The sequence below is a fragment of the Buteo buteo genome, chromosome 28 (assembly GCF_964188355.1).
Source record: "Buteo buteo chromosome 28, bButBut1.hap1.1, whole genome shotgun sequence".
Taxonomy (NCBI): domain Eukaryota; kingdom Metazoa; phylum Chordata; class Aves; order Accipitriformes; family Accipitridae; genus Buteo; species Buteo buteo.
Window position 1 is genome coordinate 4754187 of NC_134198.1, and position 25765 is coordinate 4779951.

Genomic DNA, 25765 nt, shown 5'->3' on the forward strand with positions numbered 1-25765 from the left:
GCAACTTCCAGTGAGGGCTACAATTTTGCAATACAAACTGACGCATGGCTTTTTTTGCTGTACTGTGTCACCAGTTTTATGGAAAATGTTTAGATTCCTGAAAAACATAAAGGAAATGAATGCTGAAATTGTGATTCGTTTATAACTACCGTATGCAAGTAGAGATTCCAAGTGGCACTGAATTACACTTACTCAATTTAATTTATACAAAGCATGCAGCTAGCGAGACTGAGAATATGAGATCAATAGCACGAGAGACAAATGGCAACATAACCAACTCTGAATTGTTGGCAGATGGAGAGAACAGTGACAATATATTGTCTTTTGCTTTGCAATGGCCTATAAACAGAAAATAAAGGGAAGTGCAAACGGTATTCTCCTTCCACTCTACCTTTCCTTTAGTCAGATGATCAACCTAACATATGCCCCCTGCAATGATATAAAAAATTCTTGGCATGGCAAGATTCTTGGCATTGGCATCGTTTTATGTTTAAAACCATAGAAATGTTTCTAAAAGCTTTTGAAAATGCACCTCCCAAGATACAAGCACATTTTTGTGACCAAGGTGCTTTGAAAACAATTAGATCCAGGTTTGCTGAATGGTATTGTAGTGAAAGTCTCATAATTGGTACAGAAATGAATAGTTTACATGCCCGCTTATAAGTGCACAGGATAAAAAGAGACATCACTGATGGCCAACTACAGCTTTGTGTAAGTTCCTATAAATGAGTGAGGTAAGTACAGGAAATTTACCCCCAGAACAAATAAGAACCATCTAACGAGTAATACATAGTTTTCAAGTTTTACTTCATATTTTACTAATGTCATATTAGTGCTGCCAGCCTGATTTGTATACCTGCTTACTCTGCCTGCTGGAAAGGAACTGCTTAGTTTGGGGAAAACAAGCCCTAGTAACACCATGTTATTTTCTTTGTTGGTTAAACAGGGTCAAAGCTCAGCAATTATCTGTTTCCTCCTTTTGTCAAGAACTTTGACATTCCTATTTCTCAGCAGTTCATTACTTACAGTGACAGTGAATGTACAGTATAACCCAGGTTCTGGCTCAGTGCACCTATTTAGTCTAACCTGCATCTCCGGTCTTGCGACCAGCAACACAATTTTCTTGCATTCTTCGCTGGAGAGCAATGCCACTGCCTCTTCCCGATTCTGGACATCTTGGCCATTTATCTAGAAAACAAATGAAAGTGGCACATTAGTTTCTATTTCCACAAAGCAACACACAATAAAGGGCAGATATCAGCTCATTTGTGCTGAATGTATGGACAATGAAACTCGCGCAACGGGCTCATCTTCAGCCCCTCAGTGGTAAGTGCCTTCACTCAATTATGCGCTTACTGTAAGAGCTGTATCGATCGTTGAAGGATGGTGGACATCAGAGGAAGCAGTTATGTTCATAAATGTCCAACCTGCGCCCTGGTAACATACATCTAGCAACACAATTAACCAGCCCTTGACAGGTGACGTTCATCTTTCTCCGTTCAGAGTAATGGAAGTGTCACTCCGAGATAATAGTGCTGGTGGAAGCAAGACTGGTAATGCTGCAGATGAAATCAGTCACACTGGATGCTGGTAGTGAGCCAATTAGAGAGCTACAGTATTATCTCTCACCAGGCAATACTTACAGGCCACTGCTTATTGCCGCTCCATTTAATCATTTCATATTTGTGTGGACAGCTTAGTATCCAGAACCACACAAAACATATGTATCCCCCTTATCAAAATAAAAGTGGTTCTCCAATGCGAATGTGCTTTTCTCGCTACCTTCCTCCTATCTGTCACCTCATTAAAACAGCCATGTCCATGACTACATGGTAACAAACACTTTTTGCATTGTCCAAACCCTTTTACTGAGGGAATCAAATAGAAATCTTATTTTCCATACGTATTTGGTTTTGTCCAGTTCACAGCACAAGAAGTGGATTATTCTTATTGTAGCAACAACAAAAAGAACTTGGTCTATTTGAAAATGGGTGAAAACAAAACTGGAAGACAGAGGGATCTGAATATTTGGGGGAAATAAAATCTTGTAAGGGTTTGATTTCAAAGCAGTGAGAACTTCCTGATTGATTGAAAAGTAAAGAGAAAGTTGCATTTCTCCACGTATGTTTGGCCTGAAAGCCTTGACTCGAAAACACAGCTTTAATTCAGATCAAAGAACAGCCCAGTGTGTACCCTCATTATCTAACCAGCAATAAGTAAAACGCCTGAGACCCTTCAAAGCTTACATTAAGGGACAGCAGTGGTCTGTGGGAGACCAGAGGACCATTTGATAACGCAGAGCTGCCCTAACCCGAAAAGCAGAGACTTCAGCCCGCCCCACGGCATCTCGCTCCCACGGGCAGCACTCGTCAGCCTGGAGGTTCGCGGTTAAAAACAGCAGGAGTTTAGGCACCGTCCTTATCAAACCTTTCCCTTGACTTTGTAACATTTCATGTAAAATACTCAGGCTGTTTTCAGGTGCTTAAGGGGACTGTGAAAGTAAGAGGCGTGAGGTTTGTGAGAATGAGAAGGGGACAGTTTCAGCCTCAAAAAACGTGAGGAAATCTGCCATAATTTTGTGAGAAATACACAAAGCAGCGCGTCCCTCCCAGCCTTAACCAATGCCATCCGCCACCCACAGAAAACGTCCCCATGCTCAAGGATCTGGCTCTCACCCAGCCTCAGAGTAATCCCCCCGTAATGGCACTGTCACCTTCTATTTCTCTGAGTTATCTCATCAATAAGAGCAGATAGAGGGTCAATGTGTTTTCAGATATGAAAGTAAACCCCACATAACTCTCTGGGTGTTAACTTTAATGATCAAACTCATAGCTATATATCAGCACTGACATTAAAGTAATGCTCCAGTCTACAAAAGGACGGCAGAATTACCTATGCTTTTCTCTCGCCCCTCGAGTCTTTACTCACAATCGAAATGAATTTCATTAGGAACTGGAGAACATTTGTCTGAACTGCTGTTGGCTCTCCACTTCACCCAGAAATTTTGGAAAGCAAGGAAAGGAGCAGAAAATGGACCTACCCTCTATTTCCTTATTTTGAAACGCACAGAGTAGGAATGAAAGTTGTTTCTACTCCATCAAATAAACTAGTGCTTTTTCTGATTTTTGAAAGTTAAAAATGTCGTTATGTCCTCTTTGCTTTCTTCAGTAGGTATTTTACAGAAAGACGCAGAAGGCAGCGCACTGACTTTTCCTCTCCTAGCCGCACCCCACGATGTGGTCCCATCACTCCCAGTACCACCAAGGAGCTCACCGCCCTTGCACCGTGGCGTCCGTGTCTTCTGGGGGGGGAACACCATCCGTCCTGTGAAGGTTTTCACGTTCCCAACCACACAGAGAATAAACCAGCAGCCCCTGAGTGAGCCCTGACATTAAAATGTAACTTATTATTTCCCCTCCAAACGATGGGCCACTTGGTAAGCCAGCTCGTAGATCCTGTTGTGTTAGTTAGACTCCTAAAGCTGATGCAGGGTAAGAGATACAGGTACACGTTTCAGCAAAGACATTTCCTGCAGAAATGAAAATACTGGAGGGAAAGAACAGGCTGATCTTGTGACAACGTGAAAGCTCATGTGCCTAAATTAATGAAGGGCAATTATGGAATGTGTTACAGAAAAGCAACCTGTCATCACCAGGAGCTACTTCTGGGGCTCCAGTGAGAAAAGGTTAAAATGCAAGGGTCATCAACTGGGTACAAAAACTAAAATGCTACAGTACAGCAAAGAGTTTCCAATCTACTGATTTTTGGTAGCTGTTTTGCGATTTTGTCACTAGGGCAAAAAATGTGCTATTCACTGCCAATTGAAAATGGAAAACCACTGCTCTTCTAGCTCCTTCCCTCGTTGTAGAGGTACGCTGCCCTCCTCCCGAGCCAGCAGCCGGCCACCCGTACCCACAGGGGCTATGCTGTATCACACAAACCTATCTGTGGGGCAGCTCTTTAAATGAGCAGATCAATAGAAACAAAGGGAGAAAAAGAAGCCAAGATGGTGGATTAGAAAAGGAACTCAGAAAACCAATGTTTTATTGGTGGAGGAAAGAAAATATTAACACAAGCCTAATGAACCCCCTCCTCAAGTATGTTCAATATCATCCTTCACTAACAGCACATTTTTTGTATGAAAACTCTTACCATATATGCTCAGCACAAGTGAGTTTTACCCAAATTTATGCGATCAGCGAATGATCAGCAAGTCTCTGACACCCATATTTATGTCTGCAGAGTCCCTGTTTAGAATTTGACACTGAGATGAACATAGGGGAAATGAGATTTGCTAATAAATATGGCAAAAAAAGACATGGGACATAAGGGCATGAGCCAGAACGAGTTTGTCATTCTCATTTTTCAGTACACGCACTCTAGCTCCCGGCTATTGTGTTAAAAAACAGACAGACATGGATTTTCTCATCGATCACAGTAACAAAGAGAACTACCTTCCCTCATTAACAGTCCACAGAGAACACGGCACAGCACATTTGTCTGAAGAAAGAGTTTAAGGAAGAGTCTATTGTCACATACTTGCAAAATGCGGTCTCCTTCACGGATCCGGCCATCTCTGGCAGCAATGCTGTTTGGATCAACCTGCACAGGACAACATCCAGTAACTGAACATGGCAAGATTTTTACTGGAAATGGTAACAGCTGCACAATTGCACAATTTGTAAAAGTACCATTTTTATGAACTCAACAGCTCTTTAAATAATCACATGAGCTTGTTTCAGATAAAAGCCTAAAGACAGGATTGGGAGCATATGATTTTCAGATTAATACTTTCTCATGCCACTGTCAGGCATTAACCTCCAGCTGTCAGAGCACTAAGAATTAATGACAGACTCCCTCTTCTCTGGAAGTTCACTATGGACTGAGGTGCTTCTGCAGCAGTTGATACCTCTATACAAATGGGCCTGTCTTTGGGAAAAGGGCAGGTTTATTTTTCTTTCATGGAAACATTTACTATTAAATGATTATCTCAGTTATCAATCTGTTACTTCCTCTGGAATTTTGCAGCTCGCAAGGAAACAGCAAAAAACCCCAAAGGATCTATATTGTATAGATCACTCACAGGTATTGTATGTCCTTCCTGGTCTGAGTCAGTTAATTTTAAGTTAGTTTAACCTAAATAGATGTTTAGGGCTCCATTAACAGTTTATCAAAGTCACTATAGCTCATCCCTGAGCAATGACCTACTGTTCATTGCAGGGCAATTCGATCTATCACCTTTCACTTGATGGTTATCTTAAATCATTTATTTTGCCTCGTCATGCCATAAGCTATTTTTTCAAACCGAACATTTGTGTTGAGCATTTGGTTTGCAGGTTACATCCTCTACAGCTGTTAGATATTATTTCCTTCTTGTGCATTGTCACAGAAAAAAAAAAATGATTCTGAAGTGCTTAATCAAGTACGAAAGACAATATAATTACATTCACTTTAAAAGGTCTGAGAAATTTCTGCCATGTAGGAAAACCAGCACATGTCAGATACAATCCTGGAGTGTATTAAGAGATTCCTGCACTTTCTTTGTCCTCACAAGGTCAAACAGACTTTAACAGCAGCGTTTATACAACTGGTGGAAGACTTATTCTTGGGTAGTCTTATATTAATTCCTCACTCTTGTTCCAAGGCTGTGCTTTTCTGCTTCTTTGACATTGCTGCTGGCCTTCGAACCTGCAAACTTGCCTTCATCCCCGTTCACTTGTATGTAGGAGAATTCTCTCTACTGATTGCCTCTGTCCATGAGCTTCGCTCAGAATTTAGAATCACAGAATCATAGAATATCTCAAGTTGGCAGGATCATGGAGTCCAACTCCCTGCTCCTCATAGGACTACCTAAAACTAAGCCATATGACTAAGAGCATCATCCAGATGCTCCTTGAACCCTGACAGGCTTGGTGCCGTGACCGCTTCCCTGGGGAGCCTGTTCCAGTGACCGACCACCCTCTCAGCGAACAACCTTTTCCTAATGTCCAAATTTGGTTCAATGTGTCACAAAAGTGAGAAATTGGAAACGCAGTTCATGCAGAACAATCACCAGTGACCTTGGACTCACAAGAGTTCGCTTTACCCAGAAAAACAACCCTCTTTGAGTGGCTGGAGACTGAAAGGGAGCTAGTGTTCCTGGAAGTCTTGTGGGCTGAACCTGTGATATGTGCTGGATGCCATGTTTTGCTGGTGAAGCCAATGAAAACCTAAGGGTTCATCCCATCTCAGCATCCGGTATTCTGTTTTTTGTCTGGCAAAAAATATTGTTAGCCTTTCCAACATATTCCTCTCCCAAGCTACTCTCTCCACCCACCTGTGGTATGTCGGTGTGTACCACAACTGTAACAAAACCACAAGTAGTAAAATAATGAGTATCCACTGTTATGATTACCGAGGCTGTGGCGGGGGGGAATGCAAGCAGGGTGTGGAGAAGGTGCTTTTCTCCTTAAAAACTCTGCCTGATTTCTATCATAAGGGCAGACTGCTTTCAAAATGCAGACCATGCTCAGACTGCTTTGTACTTCCCTAACTATGAAGTTGTAGTTAAAAGCATTCACATTAAAGAAGCTCACTAGTAATAATTACACTACTTGGGCAACGTAATTTAAACTGATAATCTAAACGAATTGAAAGTGACACGTGCTGGCTGACAGCCGACACTTCCACACTCTGGTCTCAGAGCACTTGCTCTTACGTTCCCTGGCACGTTCAGCCCTCCACCACGAGCATCTCCCACGCTCGTCCCCATTGCCACGTCCTTACCTCGCTGACATAGATCCCTGTGTCCTCCTCATCATCAGTCCTGTAACAGACAGTCAGCCCCAGCTTCTCCTGGCTGCTAATGCGGCACAGCTCCACCTCCTACAAGAAAACACACAGGCTCATATGGTAGCTTTTGCCAAGGGTGGAAAAAAATTGTATAGCACAAGGGAGCACCAAGCCGCTGACATACTCATACCGTAGGACTTACTCATACTGTATGACCTACTTGTATGGCCCGGTCTTGAGACACAATGTTTTGTGTGCAGCTTTAAGGGGGAAAATATTCTGTAAATTAAGAAGGAAATCCCAGTATGTTGCAGGTTCAAGCTATACAGAAACAGTTCAGTAAGACATGCCAAACTTTGAGAAATATGGCTGTGCATCGATTTTGCAGGTTTTTTGCTTTTGGATAATAGAAGATGACTTACAGTATATTACATAGGCATTTTAGTACTATCACATCAACTATTGATTTATAGGATATAAGACAGACTGGCTACACATCAATCAATCCATCACACAAGTGCCACTCCCTTCTAACAGCAATCCAAGCCATAAAGCAAAAACACAGCCTTCCCTTAATAGCATAACTCCTTCCCTGGCCATTTTAGTGCCATAGCTTCATCGCAGAAGCTATTAGATAACAGAAGGATGCTTCAAGGAATCTCCTGTGGAGCTGAACAGCCGTGGCATCCTCCTCAATTGTGAGATGATGCAGAAAACATATTTTTAGTGCCAGATGTCCCAGCAGTGGCATCTCATGAAAAGTGCAAGTTTTAGGGCAGATGGCGCAGCGATAACTACTACATACACCCATCTGAGTTAAGCGTCTTTAGGGTTTCATGGGGGAATCATTCACTAAAATGCAAAGCTGCTCTTGGTTTGAACACTGTGAAACAAATACTTGTAATAAAGCACAACAAATCCAATAACACAGAGTATTAGCTTGGGTGCAAATGGGAAACTTTAGTTGATATATGTATTTAAAGGGACTCTGCAGGTGACATTTGGAGCTTAAGAGTTTCTGCTTCTCATGGCTGCGCAAAAAAAGGAGAGACAAACCCACGCTTTGGTTTTCAGTCTGTGGCACGGAGCTTGTTCCTCCCCATCCCCAGAGATGTCACGCAGATTAATCCATAAACAGGCGCAGGGCGCACAGCAGTGAGGACTCACTGCTGAGTCCCATTGACTTGTGGGGACCAGCTGTCAAAATATACCACAACTTACAGAAAAACCTGCAGTTCACACACATGGGTTAGCCGATGAACCCCGCGCCATTTTCATTTCAGCTGAACATCTTTCACGAAGTGCACTGCTATGGCTTCCTCCCCTGCTCCCTCACCAACATTCACATCCACATGGGTTCAGTACCTGCATAAACCCTCTAAACTTCTCCCTGGACTTTGGACATTCAACATCTTAATGGAAACTGAGAAAATGTGGAAAATACCATGAAACCTGTAGTATTCTTTAGTTTTTCTTAAATACAGCAGGAGTTTTAAATAGGGTGGTGAGAAGTGGAATAGTCGCCAGTACACATTATATATCGGGTTTGAAAGAAGAAGCACTGGACCATGTTTTATTAGGGAAGAGAATCGCAGTGACCTGATTTTGGCATTGGGAGCAAAAGTATATGTACTGGAAGGAGGCCTATTCAAACCCCATAATAATTGATGCCTCCAGAGGGAAAGAACACTTGACTAGAGCTGTAATATTAGGGAGAAATTACAGTAACAAAACGGCTTCAATTACAGCAACAAGGTATACTTTTAAGGAATAAAGAAGCTTGTGGTCCCTTGGAGGCCTATAAGGAAGCCTAAATACACCATAAAGGACTGAGACTGGGACCTTTAAATCAAGGCAAATGAGGAGCTGTGCACAAGCTGAAATCCATTGACTTTCATTGTCCTGCCGGCACAACCTCCCGTCTCCCCGCGCTGAGGCTGGACAGGGGCCCCAAGGACTGCTCTGAACATAATTTCTTCGATCGGGAATGACCTTGAAGTTCTTGTGGATGATTTTTCTCAAAATGTTGCTACAAAGCCGTACCAATGTTTCAGGCTGCAAACAAACTGAATCCTTTCAGTGCGCTGGCTCAATGAGCAGAATAATTTAACCATTTGGGGCATGAAAGAGCAAAGGAAAATGAGGACGACCCTAGAGGGTCCTTCCTGGGATTCCAAGAGGATTGCTAAAGCTGTCTCTGGGCACCAGCTGATGACAAATACCAGTGACTGGGATACACCAGCCCTGGCTGCGCATAGTGCTTGAGTTGCCACAGCTTTCGTTTCTCCACCCAGTAACAGAGCTTGGAGCTGAGATCTGTACTCGGTCCTCTTGGGACTACCTCTTTCCTAAATGACTGTACGAGGCATAGGCTGATGACTGTGCATGGCTGTAGGCACTAGAAGCTGTAGATACCTACGACTGAGATAGCGGTACCTAGTGTTGAAGGCCCAATAAACATTTCATGCTTTTCAGCCTAGACTCAAGTACATACTCAAGTAGTATCTCATTCAGCATGAGGGAGAAGTTGGATGAGGTCTCTTACTTTGCATTGGAAGTCATTCCAGATAACTGCCTTTTTCCCACAGCACATCTGCACTACTAACCTCACGGCATCATCTTTTTTTACAGCAAACATGATACATCCTGGTCACATTCAAACAAATCAGGGTTGACAAAACATCTTTGGAAAATTTTAAAACACTTTGAATAAAATATTAAATCATCTCTCAGAGCAAAAGCCCACAAGCCTGAACTTTAACTCTATATAACAAGCACATCTGAAACAACTTCAACAGAAGAACAGCAACTGAGACACTAAAGAACCTTGACCATCACGGTCAAATGCATTGGACGTTGCTTTTTGCGACAGACACTTTTTCGTGGTTTTTTTTCCCAACTGGTCTTTAACAGAAGAAACAATAAGTTTGGCAGCAGTAATAAATTTCTAAGAATGTAATTTCCTTCTCTGAAATCCCTTTAGATACATGCACACATGCACACACACATGCATGCACACATACAGTTGCCTTCTCTTTGGGTTTTGTGTGTGTGCATGTAGGGACTGAACTGACAGTCTTCAAAATTCAGCATTTTAAAAATCTGTGAGAAACAATATTTGGAGATTCATGAAGTGTGCTGACAGACAGATGGTGGAAGGAGAGGGACTGAGGAGAGAGCTTGGGAGATGACAGCCTCCCCCTCTTTTGGGCACTCTGGGGGCAGCCGCCTCTCAACACGAAGAGTTTTCTGCTGCCAAGTGACAGAATTCAATGCCAAATTGCTAAATCTTTGACTTGCTGCTTCTTTTCTTTGTGTGGGCAGAACAATAATTCAGTGCATTGCCACAGTGAAGACAATACTTTAAAGTGTTTTGTCATAAATTATTTGGTTAAAAGACAGATGTGGAAAGTAGAATAAGGACTATCCTGTCTTGAAAGACTGGGATGCAAATTTCCAAGGTAGGTCATCTCTTCAAACATAGAAAAGACAGCGAAGAGGTGCAGGTTGTGCTCCTGAAGGACTGAAAACTGGTTATACCGGTCATCCTCTAAAGTGATGGAGTAGTGCCTGTAGCCTCTGGCTCCCAGTTAAAGGCCGTCATTCGCTTCAATGATGGAAAACCAGTTTACAGGCTGTCAGCCTCAGGAGACATAAGACCAAACAAGGAGCTGTCACCTCTTTGGGGAGACAAGGCTAGGTTAATACTGTCATTTCTCTCAAGTGCTAGAGAAGTAGATTATAAATGTCATCAACTGGGCTGTTGGCTTTCCGGAATTGCTGAAAAGAGGTTAAGGGCTATTAAAGGAGACCTTGGAAGAGTTTGCATCAGTTTGCAGTTATAGTGGGTCTTTCTACTAAAAGCTAGATTACAAAGAGTAAAGCTGATGGTCTGTTTGAAAACAGCCCATGAGCACTTCGGTGACCATTCTTAAACAGTTTTTTGGGGCGAAAAGAGATCTGAACTGTTCACGTTTTCCCTCCACACACTGGAAAACAGGTTACAGCCTAAGAGGGAACTTGGTAAAGTTTTCTCTCACTGCACCCAGAAGATGTTGACAAGACTTATTCATGTGATGACCCTGTGCTGGAATAACTGCACACATGGAAAGCTTACGCTGCCCCATTTTCCTTTGTTGACCACTCTGCGATTGGTCTCTACCAAGCCATGCACACCTTTGAATCCTCCCCCCACCCTCTGTCAGGATTAGCTACTCCCTGTCCAACGCTCTTCAACCCATTTTAGCGCTGCTGCGCTCTGCCCCTGTCTCATCACTGCCTGTCAGCCTCTCTCACCTCCATTCGAACCATCCCACCTCTCCACCAATGCAATCCTTCTGTCCTTATCTTCAAAGCCCTTCTCAGTTCACTCTTTCCCTAAGTGACCCTGCACTCATATCCACAGACAGCAGCCTCACTCACACTTTTCTCCATTTCCCCCCAAACATTTCCATTCTCCCTAAGTGCCCGCATCCACACAGTCTCTGCATTACCTTCCTTCTACTCTCACCTTATAAACCATCCTGTTATCTCACCTATAGAAATCTGTAAAGAAACTACTGCCTGGTAAGCAGGAAGTCCTATTTACTAACGTGACTGCTTCACTACCTATGAATCATGCGTACAGGCAGGCACTACTGAAATAACCTTTTTATTACTGCCACTTTGTTCTCCTTCCTCTCCCTCATCCTCTGATCCTTTGTTTGTCTTGCATCCTCAAACTTCTGGGTGATGAGAAGAAATTTTTGTACTGTTGGGAAATAAGGCAAACAAGAAATTAGAGCTCAATACAAATTAGTTGGGGTGAAGAGCAAGCTACCCTCTTCCCAAGGAGGAGACTCGCAAAGCCCATACAAGAACTCCCAGTATTTGAAGGCAACTGGGTGGCTTTGAAACTCAAAATAAACTTGAGATCTGATGTGTCCCTTGCCTGGGAATTGCCAGGGAATAAGCAGGTTCGGGAAATCCCTGATGGTCTCTGTGATGATAATACTATTTTTTTGAATTTGACCTACTATATTCACAGAATTAGCGAAGACATTGATTGAATTCTTTCCACGGAACTGTAACTCTTGGGCTGCTCTAGTGCAATGGAGGTTTAAGGAGAAAAACACTGCCCCAGCTCTAAAGGGTTTACAGTCCAGTTGCTGGACACTATAACATTGTCTTGGCTCATTCTATGTCCATTTTTCATTTTTGTCAACTCATGACTTACTAGCTGTGAAATGCAATAAAACTAGTTTTCTGTATGTAATGTAGACCAGTATAACTAATAAAAGTTAATCAATTATTCAACATCATTCTATAGCATGACAAAGGTAAACTCTACACTTGGCTACCTCATGTCCAAACGTGTCGTCTTAGGACTGGGAGTCTCTTGAGACTGTGCTGACAAGGAAACTGGCTGATCCCCTTTGCAATTTATTTGTGTACAGAAACACGCCACCCCTTTTCCAGAATGGAAGCCTTTAATAAGGAAACCTTAAAAAAAGGTTACCATCACAAATGACAGAGGATGAACTTATTGATACAAGTAACTGGTCGCAAGATCAAGAATTGTAAATTTTTTGAAAAATTACTGGGTTTATTTTACATTACTGAGGATATGGTTGAGATTCTTCCCTGGATGATGCTCTATAGTGAGGAAGGGAAATTTCTCTACCTTCTCAAATTTATCATAATTTTGAAAAAAATCAGTGAGATATTGCCTCATAAGACATTTTTCTAGCAGGTTTCCAGAAGTTTTCTGCCATTAAGTCCCTATTCCCTGTTCAATTGTAACTGCTTTGGTGCAGTCACCTTATGTAACTTTTTGTGACTTGTTTTCCTTATCTATAAGCAGAAAACAATGCAAACACCACCAAAGTAGCAGGACATAAAAGAATAAATGATTACAGAGTGTTTGAAAGGCACTGTAGAAATATTATAAATACCCTACATCCTTCCAATATTCCCCATCTGCCTTTATAGCAATTGTTGCACACCACTAAAAGGACCAAGAGAGACTATCAAAATCATAATAGCTATTGAGTTCCCTTCACCCATACAGTATATCAGAGTAATGGGTCCCATGAACTCTGGTAACACCATTAGAAGGGACAGCATGGAATCAAAACACAACAGTATTTTTCCTAAATGGACAGTGTGTGATCATTTCAGTTAACAGTTAAGTCCTCATTACAATGAGAAAATCATCTCGCTGTCGAGACATAGTCAAATACCAAATTAATTTTAATTAGTGTTACTTTCCAGTGTAGCAGAACCTGTGATTCAGAGTTCAGGGTTTGTATTTTTGTGACATGGTAAGATAGAGCATCCTAAACCTGTTCTGTTTATGATACAGTCAACTATTTCATTTCTTAGCATTTACCCTGTCCCATTTAACTCCATTATCCTAGAGGAAAAGAATGTCAGCTTTCCGTGCTGGTTATATATCAGTACAGTCCAGCCTGTAAAACTAAACCACTATGCTTTCTTCCCTCTCCCCTTCGAACAACACTTCTGAATGGGGGGAAAAAAAAGACAGAAAGGAGAAGGGAAGTTTTGCTATTTACAAGTATGAAATCGCCAGGTTTTAAATTAGGAGCCAACTCAACAGTACACATACAGCTTTTAGAAAAGGAAGTCACCACAGAGTACTGGAGAAGGAGTCCTACTTCACCAGAAGAGAGATAAAAAGCTGCCAGTCTGGAAAAGTCCTTGGGTGGTGAAACAAACAATGCAATTCAGATATGCTTTATCTTCATCCTGAAATGTACAAAAGAGCCGTATCTTGGCTCAAGTCTCTAAGGTGGCTGACAAATTGCATCTACAAAGCCCACAGTAATGTAATGTGTTCTAAGGCAAAAGAATTCAGAGAGCACCAGTTGTGTACTACTTACCATGAATTTTAAGAAAAAGAGAAAACAAAACCAAAATAATAAAGCAGAATAAGAACAGAGTAGTTACTTTTATCTTTGCTTTTCCTTTTTACCTGTAGTAATAGCTGAGAAGCTGTTTTAATGTTCATCCCGCTAATGTTATAATTGACAGAATGATTAACTCAATGAATAAAGCACAAAAGGCCAAGAACAGAGTACTTACAGAATAGCTCAATGAAGAATTAACTGAGAAAGTACATTAAGGTCTGACTTACTTATTTTAATAAACTGGTTATACTGAAAAAAAGTCCTCATCCATCTGAGCTAGTGTCACCCTTCTGAAGCATCAAACAGAAATGCATGGGGACTACGGGGACTACACACACCTTAAAATTAAGATTCACTCTTCAGTATCATCTTGTTTCTGCATCTTTATGGGTGAGATCAACTTCCAGTTTATATGCATAGCTGAATTTTGGCTGCTCAAAGGACATACCTTTTCCAGGCTGCCAAATCACCAGTCATTTACATTGCTACCTTCAATAATATTTAATCTTCATAATATCACACACTCGCCATCACTGGCAAGTAATTCTGCTCATGAAATAAAAAAAAAAAATACAAACAGAACCAGAGCTATCCCTTCACTCTTATTACAGGAACAGTTCAATCTAATGAAGTCCTAGGAGGGTAGAGAGCTAACAGTGGAGCTACTAAAAAGAAAAATTCATCTCAAATTCAGAAGTGATAAGAATGGTATTATACATTACATAAAAGCATATGTTGCAAATGGTTGTAAAACAGGGGAAACAATGGCCTGGGTTTGCAACAAAAAAGCATCATCAGCAGAATGAATGGAGTTCTTTAGAATTCCTTTTATAACACCACTTATTTCACCTCTGAATTGGTACCAAGCAGTAGGAGTTGTGACTGTCACGTACAAATGATCAGGGTATGTACAATGGGTAAGACTACACACTTAAAACAGACACTTGGTGTTTCACACAAGCATCACATTTCACCTTACCCAAATCATGTTTCCAACTCTCTTAGCTAGGCTTTGTTTAGCAGTCACGTCTTTAACAATGACCAGAAGTAATTTGAGGAAACTCAGAAAAATATGTGTAAATCCTAGCATCAATAGAAGTCATCACACCAATCTATTTCAAATATAATGATTTTTTTTTTTTTTTCCTATGGGCTACCTATCTCTAGATGAAGAGAGTCTGTGGTGCCTCCAATGTACACTTAAAAAAGTAATTTCATTTGAAGGTAGATATTTTGTTTTCAGGCTTGGGGGGGGTGTTAAATATTTAGTTGTCTACTTGAGTGTATATGTGTCTCTGTGTGTGGAGGGGAGGTAGTGTGTGTGTGTAAATTTATGTATATGAGTATATAGGTACATACAGTGCGTATATATCTGTGTGTAAGCGTGTGCCGGGCAGGCCAGTTACACTGCAGAGAGTCTCCCCTGGCAATCACCTAACAATTCATTTAAGAGCATGATTGCAACTCTTGAAAACACAGTGATAGGATATACACTTTTAATGAGAAAGCAAAAGTGCCAGATGACCCCACAATTCACAGAACCAGAGCACTGACATTTACAGCCACCTCTGGACTCTACCTTTTAACGACAAACCATGTAGAAGACTAATTATTGATTAATAACTCCAAAAAGAGAAATGCCAAAAGGAAACAAGAATTTCCAGTTTGCTAGAAAAGCTCGTCTGTCCTAAGCTAGGTCAGTCAAACGGAACCCCCCTCTCTCACTTTACCTCCAGGATAACTGCATGTTTAGGGTGGGCTACTGTAAAGAAACAGCTCACAGGAGAGACTATATGGAGGAAACACCTACCACTGTAGCTTTCTTAAGTGTACCTATAAAAAAAGATCAACACTGCCTGGGATTCTAGAACTGCCGGACTAAAGGCAAGTAATACCGCAGGCAAACAAAGGCTTCCTAGACCTGAGAACTATCCTAACGCCATCAAGAGTTACGCTCCCTTGCCAAAAGGATTTTCCAGGAAATACGTTAATGTCTACGGAACAGAGGCTAATTGTAGGCTACGTAGCAGAAGTATTCGGTGTGAAGCAGAGTGCAATGAAACTGCCCTCCCCTTCAGAGGTCACTGCAGGGTCCTATTGCGTTCTTTTCACAGCAAATAAACTTGTATTTAAATGTCTGTAGTGGATTTAATTTACAAACACTGGCCAATTCCACCAGAAAAAGAATGCTTCCATCAGAAAAGCAAAGCTCTTAACTCCTCTGGTACGTTCACCATGGAAGGTAACAAGCATTGCAGGATTTTAGCAGATTATAGCTCAGTTTTAGAACCCATTCTGTAAATGCCTATGGAGATTTGGTAGAGTTCAAGATTTCGCTTTTGAAGTGACTGACATGCTCGAGTTGTGAAAATAACCTAAAGAAATAAGTTCTTTTTTCCCCTCTCTAACATTCCCGGTATGCTCTGTTACGCAGATTTTACATAGACAGGCACATCCACAATGTACTTGGGGGCTATTTGGATGGAAATAGAAAAGCTATGGAGCAAGACAGAGCCAGCCTAGATGTAAACAAGCTGGAACTGCTGGCAGCTGTGCTGTTACAAATAAAATTGCATTCCCCACTGTCTTCTCACTTATCAATTTTGACAGAAGACTGTCCTGACTTCTCATAAACAGCATCGAAAAGGACAAATCACATTGGGTGTCAGATTTGCCAGAATGGATTTGGTTGGTAGCTTACCACAAAGAAACAGAGGGTTATCTCCACTCCACATGGTGGGGAAAAACAATGATCTGTCCAAGGGGTGGGGGCTCTACCTTATAGGCTAAAGTCTCATTTAATCCTCATTTTTTAAAGTCTGGTTTAGATTTAAGAATCTCTGACACAAGATTTGTTTACATCAAAGCAGAAAGGAAAAATATCAAGCAAGCATTTCTCAAATGTGTAATCCAAAAGCAAATACAACATAGAATGAGAAATATTTAAAAACGAGATCACTTTCCTGCTGATCCCTGCTTTATAGCTACACTTAGAGCCACATGCTGCTTTGTGTCCAGACAAAGAATGCTCTGGGACAGCAGGATGCTGTAGACAATGATACCAGTGTTAAAAAAAGAAAGAAAGAAAAAGAAAAACGTAGTAGCCGAAAAAAAGCAGAATTAATATGCTGACATATAGGCACCTATTAATAAAATATCACCTTGGAATTGCGGGAGCAGAATTTGGCCCTGTAGCTGACGAATCCTTTGATAATAAAGAAGCTCCGTTGGATACGGGAATTCACCCTCTCCCTGCAGCCCCGGAGAGGAAATTTTTGGTGCACGCTAGACTTCTGTGTCGGAAATCAAACAATGGAATAACTTAAGGCATGGCGAGCCTGCCAGCGCATATTCAGCAGTCTGATGTGTGATGATCAGTAACAGCCTGATGGCTGGGAGTGGGAGGAGGAAGGCACCCAAGTGTCTGCTGAGACTCTCAACGGGTGAGGACGGGGGATGGATAGCGGTCGCGGAGCAGATGGGGGAACTGGTTGGGCTGGATGAACGATGGAGCTGGACTACGAATGTGAGAAACCTTTGCTCGCTGCGCTATGAACAAACTTCGGGTTGCAGTGGGGGGAAGGATCTAAGCATATGGGGACGAGATAAACATAACTTTTAATTCTGTGGGCCTCACAGGCTTGGTGTGGCCTTTCTGACTCGCTTTTAAAGGGTATTTTAAGTCTTGAGCTTAAAGACACATGGTGGACTTTACAGTGAGCGTATCTCATAAGGAACTCAAAGGGCGGGGGGGGGGAACCCCTTTACAGATTACAGGCTTCCTGGCTGCAAAAAGCTCAACAGCTATCAGTATATCCTCCAGAAAGTCACAAACATCCACTCGAACCTGAGTTTTCCCCCTTAGCTAGCAGGCATAATACCAAATCTTCAGATTCCTGTCAGAAAGATAAATCAAAAAATCAACCCTTATGGGAAGTATTAAACTTAAAGTACCCTAAACGCTATTAAAAACCATTTTTTCCCCCTATTGTCTGGATGATCACACTTACTGGAAAGTAAAATATCCTCAGCATACTTTGTTATTTCAAACAAGCCACGGTCTTACTTTGCTCCCTAATTCTTCTACCTCCCTATTCATTCTCTTTATTTCTCTTCTTTCCCCATGGTGCAGTATGAATGCTAATTTATTAGAAGTACTTAACTATATACATATATTTTCTTATGTTATATATGCATATATGTTTTCATCTGCTTGAGACCCAACACCCCTTCTGGTGTGCTCTGCACTTGAGAAAACCATGAATTCTTGCTTTCTGAGCAGAGAGATCCATGATGAACTGCTTATATATAGTATTTCTCAGCAGTCAGCTTTGGTCCTCACTTTTGGTCCTTCACTCGATGTAAGTGTGAAGTTGCAAGGATACGAGAAAAGTTTAAAGTATAATTAACTAGCTGATGACATGCAGCGAAGGGTTTCCTTTTCACTAATCCTAGATTCTACATTCTCACTTTGTTCTCATTGAATGAAGTAGGTGGGAATAGCACAGACAAGGCAGAAACTGAACCTTATGGTAAAATGAGATAAGCAGACTGGAGTAGTCTGTGAATACTAAACTGTCAAATTGGCTAACAAACAGCCTCGATATTCCAATGGATTCCTTTGCTTTTGGACAATTTTGACAAAAAAAAAAAAAGAAAGGGATTTATTATTACATGTATTTGAAGAAAAAAATTCTGACTTTTTATTAAAGCTCCTATCCTGACCCCCATATTGAAACTCTTTGGCTTTCAACATAGAAAAATAAGAGATAAAGCTAAGGAATCACTGGTCTGTGCCACTTAAGGGGTGGGGAGGAGAAATCCCTCAAACTTCACCAGTCCAATTTTTTTGGTTTTGGGGCTTTCCAGAATTTGCTCCCTAAACTGTTTTCCAATGAAAATGGCTTTGACATAAAATGTAAGAATGAACCTTCTCTTGGTTATCAGGTAGGAATACGGCACTCCACATCTGGCTAGAAGTTCATTAACTAATTAGGGGGCTGGAGCACATCTCCTATGAGGCTGGGAGAAGTATCTTCTTAAAGAGGAGATTTTATTGCTTCCTTCAAGTACCAAATACAAGGGTCCAGAGAAGTCAGAACCAGACTCCTCCTGGAGGTGCACTGCGACAGCCACACAAGACAACAGACATGAGTTGCTACTCAGGAAATTCCAATTAGATATTTAGGGAAGTGCTTCTTACCATGAGGGTAGTCAAACACTGGGAGAGTTGTCCAGAGACGTTGTAGACTGCGTACTATAAAACATAACCAACTATAACTATATCAGCTATATAATGAGCATCGACTTCTTTGCCCCTCTATGATAGGCTTTCTCTGCAATTTATGGACTTGCCTCAAATAGTGGTATTTGAAAGCAACTTGGACAATTTAGTGGTGACGTCTACTGGATGGAATGGGACAATATGAGCACATGACAGCAGTGCCAAAATCTTTACAGTGACTTCTACATTTCTGTTTGCCATTCATTGTGCTGGAGATCACTGTCTGGAAGGGATCCAACAGCTGCAAAAGCTCTGTGTACTTGGAAACCAGTCTCCTCACTTGAGACTGTCAGATACACCCTCCTCTGTCCATGAATGTCCTCTTTGATACACCATGGACCTTCTCAGGAGAAGATCCCAAAGTCTGGAGTTTTCCTGGCTCTAATGGTATAAAAACGTTTAAATCTGACATGCTTCAAAGGGTGGAGGAAAACCTATCGGAAGTAAGAATTCTGATAAGATCAGGAACTTCAAGCCCCCAGAAGATAGCTATTCCCCTTCCAAAAAACACACATGCTGCAGCTGTTCCTAAACCTGATTCCCAACTCTCCTAAGTTTATTAAAGAGCCCCTTCATAGCTTAGAGCTCCTTCTGAACTGTAGCAAGTGCCTTTTTCTAGCCAACAAACCTTAGATACACAAAGTTCAGAGGTTTATGGGCTGTCATAGCTGCAGTTCAAATCAGCTGAGAATCACTTGGCATAATTAGCTTTCACTTTTTACAATAGATTTCACCTATTGCAGGTAAATTCATACTTTATTTTTTGCTGTATTTCAAAACGTTACTGCCCAGCACTTGGCTCTGTAAACATCATTATTACTGCTGCCTGCCTGCTTTGGGCCTGAAACGTGTCAGAAGATTTATCTGCCTCATCAGCACTTTCTAAACACCCAGGCAGCCAATCGAAATGGGGAGGCATAACAGATGTGCCAACATCTGCTGCAGTGAGCATTTATCTGGACAGCAGAACACGTAGCTGTAGATTCAAACTCCTAACCAGTTACAATTCCACACGTTTGGACAGCCTTGATCTACAACTGTGTGAAGGCTATTTTGGAATATTAATTAAAATCAAGTTGAAAACTTAATTTTTCAATTTTAGACAGCTGTGAGAAAAATACCTTCCCATAATTCAGTTTATGCCCTTCAGACACAGTAAAGACAAAATGCTATGAAAAATCTAAATTTAAAGTTGAGCTTATAAAATTAGAAATTCTTAGAAAGCACTAAACACTAAAATTCCACCCCATCCATGCTCTTGTTTACTTTGAGATACGTACATATTAAAATATGTATAGTTAAAATATGCAAATTTTAATCACATACATGTGCCTATAAATCAAGCACATGAAGCGATAGGCAATGACTTTTAAAACATGTTTTTATTTTCCTGGCACCAAAATGAGGTCTATGGGCACCATATCCATGCTGAGTTTCAGCTGTTCAAACTTCTGTTGCACATAGAAATGTCCTCCACCCCCAAACACATACTTGTATAGATTGATGAAATCATGAGATGAAATACAAAGCAAACTCATCATCTGCTTTTTTGATGCACAATACAGTTTCACCTGTATTCCTGCTCACCAAACCATGCCCTCCAGGAATGACTATCACATTCTCTTTGAAGAGCTGCCTCATTAAATAAAAAAAGCAAACTTCCAGAGAAAAGACCTCTCCTGCTTTTCTGATTTCTCCTCTGAAGGCCCAGCATGCATAATATTGAAACCTTGTTTAAAGTCCATTTTCTTGTAAAAGGTTCCTTCTTGCTAGGAGGATTTGGCCCTTGCTTCCTGTGCTCTTGAATTTCCTAGGATACTGAGCTTTAAAATAGTGACATTACAATAAGCTGGTTAACGTGACTTAGGTTATTTTTAAAAGAATACGTAAAAGGAATTATTTTCTCCCATCTTTTGTCTGTATAGCTAAATCCCGTGTCTCCAAGACAGACTACACAAACTTTCAAGCAGAAGGCATATGAAAAATAGCATTAATAAGCCCCTTACAAACATTTTCACTGTAAACCATATATGGAGGCATGTGGTATAATAGTATAAAAACCGTCTAAACAAAGCATTTCTCCAAAACAGAAGATTTATACGCCACAGATTTCCATAAATATGAAAATACTGCCAGCACCTTTCCCTTCCTTTGCTGAGTGAAAAACACATACCATATGTTGTAATGTTGCCCAACAATAAAGTGCTGCTGAACTAAGCTCACTTTTCTTCATTTTCCTGGAAAAACATAAGCTTTGACAACAAGGAAGAATTTTTATTAGCTTTCAGGTGAAGTGAGGAGTAACCATGTGTTTGTTTTATGAAATCATGAAACAAAATGAATATCACTGACTTGATATATTTTCCTCCTGTTTTAAAACACAATAAATGGTAATAACTTTGATAAATTTGCCCATGTCAGTTTTGTGTCTTTTTCTCCCCACTCTCTCATGATCCTCTATAGTTGTGGACACAATTCAAATCCCTAAATTGGGATATTCATTACTTAGGGGAGGTGAGATGACAGCAACTTCATCTGCTTTAAATGTCAGAATTTTGTGATGACATACAGTAACACACTCAAAATTAACAAACAACTGTGGCAGAAACTACCCTGACATCCTCTTCCATCTAAATGATCCAATGACTAGCAAGGAAGAAGAGAGATTTAATGGCCAAAAAAGAGATGCATTACAATAAAGGCTCCTGGGTTTTACTGCCAGTTCTGTCACTAACTGACTTGGCAAGTCTCTCCATACGACTGTCCTTAGTTCACCTGCTTGCGAATTCCTGTAGCAACACGGGACATCGTAACACTGAAGAACCTCAGTGGAACGGTGTTAAGTTTAATGAATTTATACTTGAAAAGTGACTTCAATTCTTAAAAGACAGATGAAAAAGTAAAAGGAAAGGACTGCTCCTTTTACCACTCCTTTGCTCATTTACAGTGTACGATTGGCCACAGTTAGGGACAAATTACATATTTATTATTGTCTATGTGTAAATTATGCTGACTTAAATCCCCAGGTGTTTTAAAAATAAAAAAGCCAGTGAAGTACAAAATCCTGTGCTGTAGTATGCCAAAAGAGTCTTCTTTTAATTATTACAGTGTTATTCAAAGAAGTACAACAAAAAAATATGCCAGTGTCACTGCTCCATTTTAACTGTGACCTTTTCCATTTTTAGTCTGTAGTGACAGTCAGCTGGATCACAGGCCAGGTGTTAGCAGCTCAGAACTCCTTTTGAGTTAAAAGGAAAAAATCTCAATGAAGGGTTTTAGAAGCCTCGATCATTGGAGTGTTCTCTCAGGTCCAAGTGAAACAACCCCAATAATCTATTTACTTGTCCAGGAGACTTCTTCACAAGCTTTTCAATTAATAGCTTTAAAATACAGTCCATTTATTTTCTCTGGATTTGTATGATACGACAGGTAGGAATGGCAAAAAACCCAACAACCCCATGACCCCACAAACCAGAAAGACTCTCCTAAGCAACCAAGACCACAGATCGCTGGCACACACATACCTGTTCACTTCCTTCATGATACTTCTTAACAGCAGATGCTATATAATATAAAGAATTGCCACAAAAAATCAGAATAATGGTGTCAGTAAAATGTCTTTATACCATGGGGCACCCACGATTCAGCCATAACCACTAGGCAGTTACGACCTGATGGTCAGAAAATAAACATAATACTGTAAGTCCCGGTTTATCTACGCCCACTCTGAGCTGTCAGATCAGTCCCTCCACCACAACAGCAGCTGCATAAGGTAAGGCACATGGTGAGAAGTATCTGCTTTTCTATTGAAAATCTACACCACACTTACCAGCAAGCCTTTTCACGTTCCCCTGATCACACCGGTCAGGTCTGATGACAACGGAAAGCCACAAGCTTGTCCACCATTTCAGCTCTCCTACACTGCAACACCCACATCTCTATTAGGATCCGTATTTCTTGAAACCTTCTCTTTTAAATTACATCTAGTGGCTGCTGAATTCAAAAAATGCCTTTTATTTGCTAAAGGGCTCTTTTTTGATTCATCCCAAGTTTTAAGAACTTCAGGAAAGAAATCCCGTCGCAGGAGAAAATACAGAAGAAACAAGCACAACCTGGTAGCAAGTCACAAAGGTATTATAGTGGTTCTGCCCCTTCGCATCGCTGCCATCCTACCTGAACACGGCTGGAACTTGGCTTGAGTCATCCCTGCCAAAACAAGGTTTCTCTCTCTCTCCCCCCTTTATACTATTAAATAAAAAACATGACTTAAGAGCTGTGCAGAGAAATTCCATGCTACGTGTAAGGAATTTCTAGAAAACCTCTTATCTAAGAAATGTTTTCCATTTTGACGGTTACACATCCATCTTCTGGCTTAGCTTCGTTGCACAGAAACACTCATCAGGTAACAAAACAAAAGAGCCTGATGGCAGTGATTGGAAGTGCTGGCAGTGTGTGCACAGAAGCTGCTTCCATAAAAACTGTTTATTCAGGTGTTAGCAATTGAAGCGGGAGCTCCAACTGCATTGCCGCGAGCGCCTGTAATGCTCACGCAGGGGTGTTTGCAGGCTCTCACAGCTCTGAAGGGAGCTGTTACAGGCTATCAGCTCAGTAATCCTCATGTTAAAAAGGCCCTAAATATGTATTTACAAGATAGACAGAGCTGTTTGGTTTACTGGTTCTATAAGCCATGTGTTGAAAAGGCCTTACATACGAATTCACAGGGCAGACGGGTCTCTCTTGGCCTGTTACAGCAATGGGGGGTCTTTCCGAAAGTCACCAGAGACCACACTTTAGTGGCCCATGAGGGCCTCAACCCACAAATACTTACATGTTCGAGTAACTTTTTTCAGATAAACAGCCTCACTCAGACTGCTAACCTGAACAAAATTACTCCTTTTGTTCTAAGGAAAAAAATGCCAATAAAACCAATCACTTCAAAAGCGTTATGTCACAGAAATGGGAAATCTGAATTTGCGTCTAAAATACCTTCCCTCATCATGATGGGATGAGTGTTACTGGAAAAGTAAACTAATGTGTTACTGCTGCAATGCTCAGATATGGTAAGAGAAATGAAGAGAACAGGATAAAATCTCCCCTGTGGGAGTTTTAAGCGTTCAGTGAGGAGGTCTACACAAAACCGTACTTGTGGCCAATTCCCAAAGTTTTCTAGCTTTTCTCTTTTCAAGGCCCATTTTTAGTCATTTGTGAAAACAGCCGACAGCATCTGATCCAGAAATGCTCAGGTCAATAGGAAACCTTAGCAATTTCAGTGGGTTTGGATCATGTCAGTGGTAAACTTAAAGGACTAATCTACATTTACAGTTAACAGATTTATGAGTGCAAATACTTCTCAAAACATTTAAATGAATGGCTGTGCATAACCATAAATTAGCACTTACATTCAACATGCCTACATACACATTTATTTCCTTATTCTGACTGAAAATCTGTCTCTTGGGTCTACAAAGCAGAACATGAACTCAAGAGTATTAATTTTTGCCCTGAGGTATTAAACAACCTTCAGAGCACTATGAGTTGCTCCACTTAGGAGAAGATACTAATGACGGAGTAAAGCAACTTTCATATTAATCTTCTAATTTCCAGAAATTCTATTTTCCAGAGCATAGAAGGAATCAAAACGGCAGGTGTGTAGGTTCTAGCTGACGCTCCAAGTTTCACAGAGGCATCTCACATGGCTTTTTCTCAAAATACTCTGCTCTTTTATGGCTGCTGTTTCCTGCAGGACCTCTGATCCTTTCATTGTGTGGACACAAACGGCTTCACAAAAACTGACCACACAAAGATTTCACCTGCACGTGCCTCATGATTGTCTGTTGATTTAGTGACATGCACCAACTTCTAAGCAAATAAATAAAATAAAGAAGCTCAATGGTTTCTAAGACCTTAAGTGAAAAGCATCAGAGTACCTCATAATTTCATATAGGGCCAACTCAACCCTTAGCAGCTTCTCCCAGGTACTGGTCTTAACACCACCCTAATCTGTCAGCACTAGCATTTGCATGCATTAAAACTGGAGTCACCAGACACAGGCAGGCTAACACAATGGCTGCCATTCTGCTTTTTTCGTTCTGAAAACGCTAATCCTGGCATGGCGGACCGTGGATGTGGTCTTCCAGGCTCCTGCAAGCTATGTCATTGGGCTGAAGCAATTACTTGTGCCTTTGCCTAAAAATGAGAACAATCAGAGCTGGAAAGTCTTTTAGGCAGTTATGCTGGTCTCCTTTGCTCATGTACATCAACTAACACCCAATCTCCCCCCCCCCCAACCCCCCCTCGATTCTGAGAGCAAACTTTAGCCTACTCTTCCTCATATATGCAACAACACCACAGTTACCTCGACCCGTTGCTATTTCTTCTCAAGAATGTCTACTTTTGCTGTTTCTAAGAAGCATTCAGCTAGAAATAAGAATCTTTTCCTATCTCACATATATGAGACTTTAAAAGCTGTAATTCCCCAGAGATATTGGCTCTCACAGCAGAAACCAATCACCTCCCGTTTTGCTTTTGCTCAAAAGCTACTTCAGTACGTGGATGGTATGAAGGTCTCTGCCCTTGGATAAGGACCTGTTGACTAAACGGCACTGCCTGCTTGTAACATATTATTTTCTTCTGCCCCTTTTATTGCAAGGCAGTCTCCTCAGACTGAATATGGAGGGCCAGACATCAGTGATGCTTTCTTTTGTTCAGCTTTGTCTTTACAACATTCTTTGGGATTTTTTTTTAACCTATTTTTTCACTCTTCCACCATTTAAGTGACTGTCCCTTTAATTGCTGTATTACT

The 25765-nt window shown here is 41.0% G+C and overlaps 1 protein-coding gene across 3 annotated transcripts in view; it reads right to left on the reverse strand.

The window, feature by feature from the left end:
• The window catches only part of PDZRN4 (PDZ domain containing ring finger 4), a 282662-nt gene that overhangs the window by 11440 nt on the left and 245457 nt on the right, over positions 1 to 25765 (reverse strand). For all 3 annotated transcript variants that reach the window (XM_075059118.1, XM_075059115.1, XM_075059116.1), the window contains 3 exons: positions 6766 to 6864; positions 4540 to 4602; positions 1087 to 1188 (listed from right to left, as the gene is read on the reverse strand). In XM_075059118.1, the coding sequence (XP_074915219.1) occupies positions 1087 to 1188; positions 4540 to 4602; positions 6766 to 6864 (264 nt within the window). The remainder of the gene's footprint in view (positions 1 to 1086; positions 1189 to 4539; positions 4603 to 6765; positions 6865 to 25765) is intronic.